Genomic DNA, 12,585 nt, shown 5'->3' on the forward strand with positions numbered 1-12,585 from the left:
TTCACGGGTTCGAGCCCCATGCTGACAGCTCAGAGCCTGGAGCCTGCTTCAGATTCTTTGTCTCCCCCTCGCCGCCCCTCCCCCACTCATGCTCTGTAGCTCTCTCTCTCTCAAGAGGAAATAAACATTAAAAAAAATTTTTTTTAATGGATTCTACAGCCATCTTTAAAAGAGGATGAGAAAGAAGGTTTGACCTTTCCTTTCCTGGTGATTCAGTGTCAAAGTGAACCTCTCTTTTATGCCAGACCAGATCATCGGGCATAGTTCTATCAACCCTCCGGGGCCCACGTCTCTCTGCAGACACAGGCCCGCCTGGGCACAGCCTCGCTCCCCTCCCAGGGCACACGCACCATGCTGTTGCCACCAAGGAGAGCGGATCAGGGGGCATGCATGCACGGATTTCCACTGACGCTCACTGAGGCCAGGACTCAGGCTCTGATGATGAGTCCTCGGGGAGCTCTACCTGACCCTTCTATAATATAGCAGGAGCCCCCATCCCATCCAGGTTTCTGTTCCGGAATGTAAAGGGACCGTGACAATAACCCAGCTCAGCTCTGCTCCAACTTCGGTCATTTGCCTGCCTCTACGATGTGTGCCCCATCTAATCTATGTGTTGCCCGTCCCATTTGTCACCTACCTAATCATTGTATTTGACCTCATTTTTCTTCTTTTGACTTCAATGCATTTTAAAAGGAAACTTTCAGTCACTATCAATGCCCTTCGATTGAGCAACCCCACTTGCAGGGATTTATCTGGAAGATACACCCCTAACAATACGAAAATGCACACGCACAAGAGGGTTCACTGAAGTATTATCTGTAGTTGCAAAATATTGGAAACTACCTAAATGTCCAAGCATAAAGATCGGTTGAATAAACTTGTCCACACACACACACACACACACAGGGCAGCTGCAAACCGGAATGAGGAAAACCGCTGTACTGATACGGGAGAGAAGAGCGAGCATATACAGCATGCTACCCTGCGTGTAAGAGAGAAGGGAGAGCAAGAAAACATATATAAATCGGCTTCTTCTTACAAAAGGAAATACGGGAAGGATATCCCAGAAAATAATCCAAGGTGGTAATCTACCAGAGGTAGGGGAATGGGTGGAAAGAATATGGAAGGCACCCTTCCTGAACAAACCTTTTTTGCACACTTTTGTTCACAGTCCATATATTTTTTCAATAGAAATTAAATCAGTAAAACATGGGAAGGAAGAACCCTAAACTGAGAAGATTAAAAAAAAAAATAGGACCCCAAATTTTTTTCAAATACATACCATATCTACCCTGACGGAGGGGAAAGCAAAAAGGAGAGGCAGATTAATGTGAATAGCTATAAACAGGATACATGACTCTATGCCCTCAGTTGGGAGATGGGTGAAGCATTTGAGGAGGGAGGGGGAGTTGCAAACCATCCTGAACTCTTGTTTATTACACAATAAACAAACTGAAACTTTTTTAGATGCATTCTAGGACTGAGCAAACAAACGTGTTGATGCTGTTGGGAGGCAAGGCTCCAGCTGAAGAAGTGACACACAGATCTGGAACGGGAGAAGGCAAGAAAGAGCCTTCTGGGTACTGACCTGCATCGGTATGAATATTAGAGGTGTTGGTATGAATCCACGATTTCTAAAATACACACACGCATACGCGTTTGTACGTATGCGTATGCATGCGTGAGGAAATGTGTATTTTGTGTTTATACACGCGTCTATTTTCTAGCTCTGTCCACTGAAAGAGCCAAAAAGCAAAGCACCATGGGAGCCATCAGCACATCTGGGACCCAGATTTTGGTCTCTAACACCACTGCCCATGGAGAGGAACCAGGGCTTTGCAGAGAAAGGGTTCATCCTGGGGATGGGCGGCGTAGGTACAAGATGAACCTGGTTAACTTGTCACGCCAGAAGGCATAAAGGCTGCTCAAAAGAAACCAGGGGACTGTATCACAAGGACACAGCAGCCAGGTCAGAAGGGTTCCCAACGGCCAAATCTGGGACAATTTGAGCATCAAATTAATTAAATCAGTAACGAAACACAAACCACTAAAAACTGGAATCCATGGCCTGTGTCAAGAAGAGATAAATAAAGAAACGGGGAGAAGGGAGGGCTCTCCCTTACAGCGGAATGCTGAGGGCTGATCTTTAAACGTGGAGAGAGTGCTGACGTTGGAAAATCAACATTTTGTCACCATGCGGGTAAAGAGTGGCTCAGGCAAGTATCATCAATGAGGAACAAATCCCAGGGGGGCACTTTAATGAGGCACAGGATTAATCTGCATTATCTCTAAGTAGCTCCCCACGGGTTGCTAATTAGTCGTCAAGAAGAGGGAAAGCAATTATACGGTGGAGAGACCGGGAGATACCTTAGCCAGGTGACCGATATTCACGTCACCCGGGAGGGTCAAAAGGACATCATGTGCCTCAAGATGGGACACACGGGGAAGGACATGCCACCACCTATGCCCGGAATGCATAACCTTCATCTTATCACAAAGAAAACATCAAAGACAGAATGAGGAACGTTTTAGTAAAGCAAAGGAGGGAGAGGTCCTGCGTTCTTCAGAGAGGTCGTAAAAGAGAAGGCTGTGGGAAAACGCTCCAGCCTGAGGAAGGCCAGGGAGGCACGACAATTAAAGGCACTACCTGAGCCTAAGCTGAACCGCAGACAGCAGAAAACTCCACTGAGGCGGACAGCTGCACGGCGCTCACCAAAGCGAACGCGCTATCCTTGGCAAACGTGTGCGGACGCCGACAGGAGGGAAGGGACGTGATGGGTGCAACTTATCCAGAAAAAAAGTGTGGGGCGGAGGGGCAGGGAGAGGGAAAACCAATAGGAAAGCAAATGGGCTAGAATGTGTTAAAAGATGAAACTGGACAAAAGGTAAACAGGTGATCTTTAAACTATTTCTTTTTCCAAACTTTTCTAAGTTTGAAAATATTTTCAAACGAAAACACGTTTTCATTACTACTATAAGCATCAAGCCAGTGTCAACAGAAAGCAGGTGTGAAAACACACGCACGAAAGGAGCAAGGCCTGCTGTGCGTGCTGGAAAAGGGAGGTGTGAAGGACACTAACGCCAGGCTCCCCTGGAGCCGATCTCAACGAGAATCTTCTCACTGCTCCAACTCACCCAGAACCATCCCCAAACCCCGCAGCTGGGGCAAGGCTGATCTGGCCCGATCTCTGCATTTTACAGAAAGGCAAACTGATATACAGAGGGATTGAGGAGGTGGGCCTCTGCCCCCACGGCTGTGAGCTCCTCTCCCAGCACTGCCCACCAGCCACGAGCTGGCAAGGAGCATCCGTGTGGCTACAGTTCCGGCACCGGGCACCGTGGCCCATAATCTAGAAGGCTCCAGCGTCCCAGCCTGCGGGGCGGTGCGACCCCTTTACACAACTGGAGTCTTGAGCCTCTGGGAGTCGAGGAACGTCCCTGTGAGGCTGAGCAGGTGGGTGTGCGAACCCGAATCTCCAGCTCCCTTGCCCCAGCCCTCCTCGGCCTCTGTCACTTCCCCAAAAGCCCCCAAAGCAGAAGAGGATTTGCACACTCGTGGACACTGCACGCTTCACGGTGGCCAAAGGTGGGGAAGCAACTGGATAAGCAAAATGCAGTGTGCCCAAAAAAACGGAATATTGCTCGGCCTGAAAAAGGAAATCCCGATACATGTGACAACATGGATGAACCCTGAGGACGTGACGCTAAGTGAAATAAGGCGGTCGCAAAAGGACAAACGCCGTTGCGATCCCACTGACGTGAACTACCTGGAGTAGTCAGATGCACAGAGACAGGAAGAGGAACATGATAGCTGCCGGAGGGAGGGAGGATGTGGAGGTAATGCTTAAAGGGGACAGAGCTTCAGTTCAGGAGGAGGGAAAGAATTCTGGAGGCAGTTTTGGATGGCAGTTTTGGTCGTACAGCAGTGTGCATGCAGAGGAGAGGCCGGAGGACTCTCCACAACCAAGGACGTCAACCTCTTCCCCTCCAGATGACAACTCTGGCCAGATCCGTGGGCTTCCCCGATGCTCTGACATTCTGATTTTCTTAAATAACAGCAATAATCCATCAACTTGCCTGGGATGATGTACATTCTAATCTGATTAATATTTGGTAAATGAAGTGCTTTTCAGGGAAATGGCAGGCATGACCTCCCAACAGTCTTTGACTTCACAAATTCAAGGATCCTCTGAGCTGCCCTCTGTGTTCTACATTCCAGGAATCAAAACGAGGACAGACCATAGAAAGGGGGAAGGGGAGAAGAAGGCCCTAACAAGACCATTCGGGGAAGGAGGAGGAAGATGCCCTTGCTGGTTACCTAGGAAATAGGGGAAGGACCGCGTGCCATTGGCTGGCCTCGGAGCAGATTTTCGAGAGGCAAACGGCACCTGGCCACAACAACAGGGTGTCCAAGGGCTGAGTATTTGGGGTGCCTCTTCCTTTGTCTTACTGAGCAGCATGAGGGTGAATTCAGAAGGTTTCTCTTCCCCCCCGGGAAGTTCCTTATACTAGTTAAGCCTATCTGGAAACTTGGCACTCCCACACCTCTACAATCGTGGGGCTGGCCGCCTAGTCATCTCCTCCCTCCCTTCCCACTGTCCCCCCACCACACACACATGCTCACTCACCCCACTGATTCGTTATACAAATCAACAGAGAACTGGGCTGGCTGCACAGAAACCTGCAGCCGGGGGCGGGAGTACCCACGCACAAAGTGCCCCCCCAGCCCAGCTCCTCGCTCCGCTCTCCCCTTGGCCAGGCTTTCTTTTCAGTGCCCGTGTGACACATGCTGAAGGGCTCAGACACCGATGCTCGTGTTTCTGACAACCCGAGAGCCGGGCATCCTGATGTCCTGCCACTGGTGGAGAAGCAATGATTTGCCCAGGGTCACAGAGCTGCTCAGCAGCAGTCCATCAAGGGCCGGGGGGTTCAGACCGCAACCTCCCAATGGCTAATCCGTGGCTCATCCCAATCGGGAAACTCTGCCAGCCCTGGGGTTGGCTCCGGCTTTCCAAGAGGAGCCAGAAATGAGGCCAGGGCTCCATTTCATTTCAACGGAGGCTTCAAAAACAACAAAACAAAACAAAACAAAACAAAACAAAACAAAACAAAACAAAACAAAACACAAAGCTGGGGGGGCACCTGGGTGGCTCAGTCAGTGGAGCATTTTGACTTCAGCTCAGGTTATGATCTCACGGTTCATGGGTTCGAGCCCCACGTCGGGCTCTGTGCTGTCACTTCAGAGCCTGGATCCTGCTTCAGATTCTCTGTCTCCCTCTCTCTCTGCCCCTCCCCTGCTCTCGTTCTAATTCTCTCCCAAAAATAAATGAACGTTAAAAAAAATTTTTTTTAATTAAAAAAAAAAAAAAAGCAAAGCCGGGGTTCCAAACTTCCAGGCACCCCTCAACTCCCAGCTGACTTGGCAAGTTCAAAGTCAGTGTCGTCCCCTTCATTCCGAGTTCTTGCTGCGATTTAAGAAAAGAGTAGGTTTTGAATGTCAGGCCACGCGGTTGGTGCCTACTTTTTCCATAGGCCAAAAAAACAAAAGCTAAACCCTATTTTTCAAACGAGAAGTTCAAACAATTCATTTTCGTGCCTGGGGTCTGTTTACTAAGCTACTGTTGCAAGTGACTCCAGAAAGAGAGGACTATCCCTTCAGACCGATGACACACCTGGGACACAGCGAGCACTGAGTGAACGCTTCTTTGACTACAGGGACTAGGGCGCCCGTCTTTTTCCTCTCGGTGTGCAATTGCTGCAGATTGAGGGGCCCTATGATTTTCTGGTTTCAGAATGAGTCACCCGTCATTTGGGACCTGAGGCTGAGTGGAGGGTCCACATTCATTTCACCCTACTTCCTTGTCGGGGCTTAAATGTGGAGGACGTGTGAATTCTGGCTGTGTTTATAGAAAAAGAGCACGTTAATGCCACATTTGAATCAGGTCAAGGCAGAACTGCGACCGACTCACGACCAGACGCCTTTGTCTGCCTGTGCCTGATGCTGCCTTTTGAAGACCCCCCACTAACGTGGGGGTGGCAGGCTGTGCAGGGGGAGCTGGTACCACCATCTCCTTTTTCAAAGTCACCCCTGCCTGCTCGTTACAACCGGGAGGTCCACGAACCCCTAGATCCAGGGGCAAGGCAAGAAGCTTGCTAGAGAAAAAATAATTTGGAGGAGAAACTAGCCACAGATCCACCCCAAACAGTGAGGGAGAAGACAGCCAGGAGGGGGATGAGGGGCACACAGGAGCACTGTGGCTTTCTAGTGGAGCATCTGCTGCTTCCGCGGGCCCAGCACGCATGACCCCTTCTTCTGACAAACACACCCTATTTCTCACCGAGGGTGTCACTGTGGGGTCAGCACATGACCCAAGCCCGGCCAATCGGCACAGACCGCCCCTCTACGGCAGTGGGCCAGCCAGGCCCCTCGGTGTCACCAAGCATTGGCCCCTAGCCTTCAGCTCCTTCTCTGCTTGGTGGTGAGCTGGCAGGATGAAGCCTGGCACTGCCCGTGGTCATCTGCACCTGAGGCCAGCCCCACCCAAGCCTTCCAGTTCTGGGAACAATAATCACCCTTTTGTTGAAGCCAGTCTGAGGTGAATTTCCTCCAACTCTTACAACCACAAGACTCCTAACATATACTCATTTAAAAAAGAAAAAAAAAAAGCACCCCACGAATTACATTTTTTATACTCAATTTCCAGATGGGGAAACTGAGGCAAGGTTTGAGTTGGGAGACCACTCAAGGCTCCCAGGAAACCGAGACATGACTGCAAGGCCAGTATCCCATCTCCTAGCACCCTGCCGCATCAACGCCATGCCTAACACCCTTCCAGGTCACGAATGGTTTCACCCAAACACAGTCTAAGGAGAGAACGCCCCCAGCTACACCTTAAACCTGAGAATAACTAAGAGATCGGGTACACCATTCACGTGACAGCTGCCGCAGCCCAGTTAGGTGCCTCTGCTGGACGGGCCCGAGAGACTCGTGTTTATTTACGGTGAGCTGTGGGGGAAGATGACAGGTCCGTAATATTTTGGAATGACTAATGTATATCCGGGAAAATAGAGGAGGGCACCAAAATGCCAAGAAGGCTGCTGGGAGCCATGGTCGACCAAACTCTAATGTCACCATCAAGTGTCCAAGTAAAGCCTCTGGGAAAATTCCTGGGCCCCGTCTGGTACAACCCGGCCAAGTAACCACTCAGAAAACGGGCTTCTGGAGACCTGTGAACATTTCTCCGCTTGCCCCCCACACAGGGCGGGCCGGCTCGGCATCTGGGGAGTCGTGACTCCGATCCCAGCGGTGAGCTGGAACGGTAGCCTTGCCGAGCCGCTGGAGCTCCGCACGCCGGGACCGGGCCGCCCGCTGACTCACTTGACTGTGCTCACCGCCAAGCCTGCCCTGTCCACACCAGGGTTAGTCATGGCCAGGCCTGGTTAGAGAGCAGCCCTTAAAAGGACTGGAATGAAAGAGGTAGCATCCTTCCAAAACAAAATCGACAGAAGCACAGAGTGCAAAATGGGAAAATGGGGTGAAATCCTCCTCCTTTTCCCCACTGTGGCCACAGGACAGCTAAACCCCAGCGCTGAGGCAGTTTTCTCCTGAGTTTAAAAAAAAAAAAAAAAAAAAAAATCCCAATAAGCAAACTAGGACGGCTTGCTTACCTTGCGTTTGCCCCTCACCTCCCCACCAAAGTGATACTGTTTGTGAGCCAAAAGTGAATTCCGACGCCAAAATGCTTACTGTATACTTTACACAGAAATAAAAGCATGCTGGGATCTCAGCCTTAAAGAGAGAGCAGGGTGGCACTGGAGAGACGCTTTGCTTATACTTATCGGAATGTGATCGTGGCATTCACTGAGAACTGCCAAGAAAATCAGAATGGGGCCCGCAGGGTGGGGACGGGGGCGGGTTTTGGCTCCATCAACGCAGCAAACTCCCCAAAACAAATGAGTTCCCAGTCGGTGATTTACTGAGCTGCTCTGCTCCGTTTTCCAGCTTCAGATGACCCTGACTAGGGAATCACACAGTCCAGGCTGATGGGCCAAGGACAGTTGGCTTGGGAGCAGCCACGACCAGCCCAGGAGGACGGCCCACGGTGGATGCTGGCGACGGCCCGTGTCTGTCCCAGGAGCGTGGTGGGAGCTCACGTCCAGAGCCGAGCCCCCACCCCACATCTACCCCACCCCCACCCCCACCCTGAGCGCCCACGGCCGTGGCCAGAGACCCCATCTGCGTGGCTGTGCGCCCGGCCCATGACACAAGAGACTCCACAGCTGAAGCTTGCTCAGTTCCAGAGCAGACGGTGCTCTCCAGACTGAGAAGGTGTTAGCATTTGAACGAGAGGAAGGTGGAAATCAAACCAGAATCATCCCCAGCACGGGCCAAAAGAGGGAGGAATGATTCTGCTTACTGAACACATGTGCACCACACACAAGTGTACCTCACCCTACACAGGACTTTAAACAAATCTCAGTGTGAGACTCTAGGGGATGATGCTGGATTATTCGGTTCCAAAACAACGTGATCTCATCAAATGGATATAATTTCACGAAACGCGGCTTGCTTCCTGCAGTGCGCTGGGAAGAATGACTTGTGTCAAAAATCCTCACTGCGGGTTATGGGGAGCAAGAAGAACCCCAATAAACAGGATGACACTCGTAGCAGAAATAGCAGCCGCTGCAGCAAACACGTAGGATGCGGGCCAGGCGCCATTCTGGGCGCGGCACACGTGCTCACCATGTCCCCACCGTCAAAGCCAAGTAAATACGGTCTGCTCCCCTGTGTTTACCCACAGGGGAGTGGGCCCGGGTGCGAATAAGAACCTTGCCCCGGGTCCCCCGCCCCATGAGGGCAGGCCTCGCGGCGCACCTGCCCGCAGCTGCCTGCGAATGGCTGGGCCCGTAGAATGAGGTACACCGGCGTGGGGAACGGACACACGATGGGGACCAGACACAGACGGCTGCCTGGCTCGCAGCGCGGGCGCAGGGTGGCGTTCAGGGGGGCACTCACCTTCACTGTCCCCACTCGTCTTGGTGCCTTTTGAACCACCCTCAGTACCTTTAGCCTTCTCAGCGTCTTCCTGGGCGTCCTCGGCGGGCCCCTTCTCCTCATCTTCTTCCTCCCCAACGTTTTTGTAGTTGGGTCTCTTTTGCACCCGCCTCTTGCCCTTGTGCTTATTCATCTCAAGGGACCGCTCTAGCGTCTCGGTGGGTTTAATGAAGCACCGAATGCTGGGCTTGGCCTAGGGAAATCAAGAGACGGATGTGAACCTTGGAATCTCGCCGGATGCTATGGTCCAGCTGCCCGAGAGCTGCTGCCCCAAGAAATGCGGTTCTGAGACAAAAAATGCTGCCTCCTACTTTGTCATTACACCTATTATTAACGCCATCCTTGTTAAATAATCAAAAGGATAGCATCAGCTACCATTTACTACCTACCCACCGTCCTAAGTCAGAAACTCTACACATTACCAACACTGGCTCTGTGCTTCTCAAAGGTCACTCATCTGTCTGAGAAACACACATGAGATACAGGGACGCCCCTCCCATTTTACAGGTGAGAAAAATAGAGGCTCTGAAGGGCTAAGTAACTTGCCCACTGTCATACAGCTCCTGAGTCAAGAGTCAGATTTCGAATCGAAGCTTGCCCAATCCCCACAGCCCACGCTCCTCCCGAAAGAAGGGTGCCTCGCCAGGAGCTCAAACTCTGTTGCATAAACAGTACCCCTCAGAAAGTAGTTACATGCAAATGGACCACATCTAGAAAGGAACCAAGACAGAAGAAAACTGATCGGTTTGGGGCAGGATTCTGAATGAAGCGCTTTTCTCTTTTTGGGGTATGCACGACGTCCAGACGTCATTTTGTCTTTAAAAAGGGAAAACGTTTTAAGGAGAACGTTTCCATTATCTTGATGTGGTTTATCCATCTTCTGAATGTACCCCAAACAACCATCAACTGTACTCTGAGGCCCACCATACCTTGCCAATACTAAGCGGGATGTGCTCAAGGAACACAGATTAATTTCAATAACACTCAAGGCAGAACCTAATAGAAAGCCGAATTAGCATCTAAATCTAAACATTCATTTTTATTTACTCACTTTGGATTATTCATCCACAAAAATGACAGATAAATTGAGACATGATCCTCCTGTCCAGGAAACCCAGAGAGCACATTACAGATGCCAACGGCCAAGAGCCCAGAGGTGGCAGCACTCCGAGCATGTGCCCCTTGACAGACGGCATCCATCAGAGCTCACTTAGGATGCTATATGATCGAACGCAGCTCTAGACACCGCCCCCCCCCCCCATCTCCTGCTGAAGGACTCAAGCCCAGGGAAACAGGGTCCTAGGATAAAACGCCTGCTTCCTCTGATCACCACCTACTCCCACTGAATCTTAGAGCATGCCATACACAATCAAAGCTTTCTGGGGCGCCTGGGTGGCGCAGTCGGTTAAGCGTCCGACTTCAGCCAGGTCACGATCTCGCGGTCCGGGAGTTCGAGCCCCGCGTCAGGCTCTGGGCTGATGGCTCAGAGCCTGGAGCCTGTTTCCAATTCTGTGTCTCCCTCTCTCTCTGCCCCTCCCCCGTTCATGCTCTGTCTCTCTCTGTCCCAAAAATAAATAAACGTTGAAAAAAAAAAATTTAATAAAAAAAAAAGCTTTCTGAAACAGAGACCTGACATTCAATGCAGAGCAAAATACCACCCAGTTAGAAGGTCCAAGCAAAAATTCGCATGGATGGGGGCGCCTGGGTGGCTCAGTCGGTTGAGCGTCCGACTTCGGCTCAGATCATGATCTCGCGGTCTGTGAGTTCGAGCGCCATGTCGGGCTCTGTGCCGACGGCTTGGAGCCTGGAGCCTGCCTCGGATTCGGTGTCTCCCTCTCCCTCTGACCTCCCCTGCTCACGCTCTCTCTCTGTCTTTCAATAATAAACGTTAAAAAAAAAAATGTAAAAAAAAACCTCCCCCTGAGCTGTGTATGAACTTGGATGCACAGAAATGGCAGAACGAGGTGAGTGAAACGGTGTGCAAGGCCCAGGGCCGATCAGAGCCGTGCAACCCTGGCTGAAGGCTATCATGAGCTATGGGTCGACTCTGAACATCAGAGTCCTTGTCTAAATCACAGGGCAAGTAATCGTGGCCTTCTAGAACTAAACATAGTCACAGACATAAAGTTCCTGTAGTACGCATCCAACGTATGAGAGTCACCTTCCCTTCCCTGCCTCCTTAAAAAGCAAAGCAAAGCAAAGCAAAGCAAAGAAAGGAAAAGAAAAGAGTCAACTGTGAAAATAAAGTCTAAAACTTTCCAAAGGGATCTGCTTTTCTCGACGATCAGGTGTTGGGAAGACATGCTTACTGGGGAAATTTCAAACTTTTAAAATGCAACCTACCCAGTAAACAGCTGGAAATAACCTAAATGTCCATCAAGAGGGGAGTGGTTAGGTAATTATGGCCTGTCCATAGAATGGGAATCCACGTAAATGATAGAGAGACTGAGGCCTTTTGTACCTACGGACACCAACATAGGACCGGCATCGGGATGAGAAAGCAAGAGCAGGGAACACAGTGGGGTCCCCTTCAGGTAAAGGTTTGCAAAAGCTACGCGTGATGCTGTGAACAGCTCTCCCTAGAAAGCTGCCTAAGAGTATCTTGGGGTTTCATCTTTGGGGGAAAAAGAAGGCAGGTGGTCCACGTACAATTTTTTCATTTCTTTACCTTTCTGTTTTGGTTTCAAATTTCTAATCCTGCACTCATACTAGCTTTTTACAAAAACACATCGAGGATCATTTAGACATTAGAATTACGGACTTTATGTTCCCTTTTTAATTTTCCTTTGTGTTTAAAAGCCTGTTTCTCTTAATCCTGACGGCATCGAACCCCCCACGGTTAACATGGAGGAGCTGATCAGGCTTGGCTGGGAAATGTGGACAGAGACTCAAGATCATTCCTGCTGCCCCAGTCAAGAGCCTCCTGGCTGCCAGCCTCCCTGGAATCTCCGTGTGACAGCGGACAATCCCAGATGTTCTGGATGGAAAACCCCAGGCGAAGGCGTGCCCACCTCACCCCTCCCCTGTTGCGCTCTCAGCACTAAACCAGGTGCCTGCAGCAGGGCAGGGCCTCAGGGGGCTGCGTGTACCAGACTGGACCCAACGTGAGAGGACAACAAAGAAAAGTGAGCGACAGGAGAAAAGAGAAGCCTCACAGCCGCAGGAGATTAGCCCAGGGCAAGACCAAGCACAGCGAAAGGAACCAAGAGAATGGAAAGGCTCACATCAGAGTCACAAATCAGAAGGCTTTGGGGTTCACCCTCTCATAAAGCCAGCACACCGCGTGTGCCCCAGAGGAAAGCCTTCTGCACCTCACGCCTGTGTTTCCCAAATGCCGCAAGCTCGGGTGTCACCAAGGGCTCATCTCCCAGGGACCCAGAGCCTGAGCTGCGAGAGGAATGTGGCGATATGGGGCCCTCCCTGCTGACAGCAAAGATTCTGCCACTTACCCAGCCGGGGTATGCAGTGGGAGGACCCTGGGCCACGCAAGCCGGCTTCCGGGCTCAGGGCCAGCTCAAGGCCAGCAGTGT

General features: G+C 51.0%; 1 protein-coding gene across 16 annotated transcripts in view; it reads right to left on the reverse strand.

Annotated features, from left to right (window-relative positions):
• The window catches only part of CLEC16A (C-type lectin domain containing 16A), a 203,662-nt gene that overhangs the window by 142,071 nt on the left and 49,006 nt on the right, over positions 1–12,585 (reverse strand). For 10 of the 16 annotated variants that reach the window (XM_045461254.1, XM_045461250.1, XM_045461256.1 and 7 more), the window contains one exon: positions 9,017–9,248. In XM_045461254.1, the coding sequence (XP_045317210.1) occupies positions 9,017–9,248 (232 nt within the window). The remainder of the gene's footprint in view (positions 1–9,016; positions 9,249–12,585) is intronic. The other 6 variants (XM_045461252.1, XM_045461260.1, XM_045461259.1 and 3 more) reach the window with 1 other exon arrangement.

Source organism: Leopardus geoffroyi, chromosome E3, assembly GCF_018350155.1.
Source record: "Leopardus geoffroyi isolate Oge1 chromosome E3, O.geoffroyi_Oge1_pat1.0, whole genome shotgun sequence".
NCBI lineage: Eukaryota > Metazoa > Chordata > Mammalia > Carnivora > Felidae > Leopardus > Leopardus geoffroyi.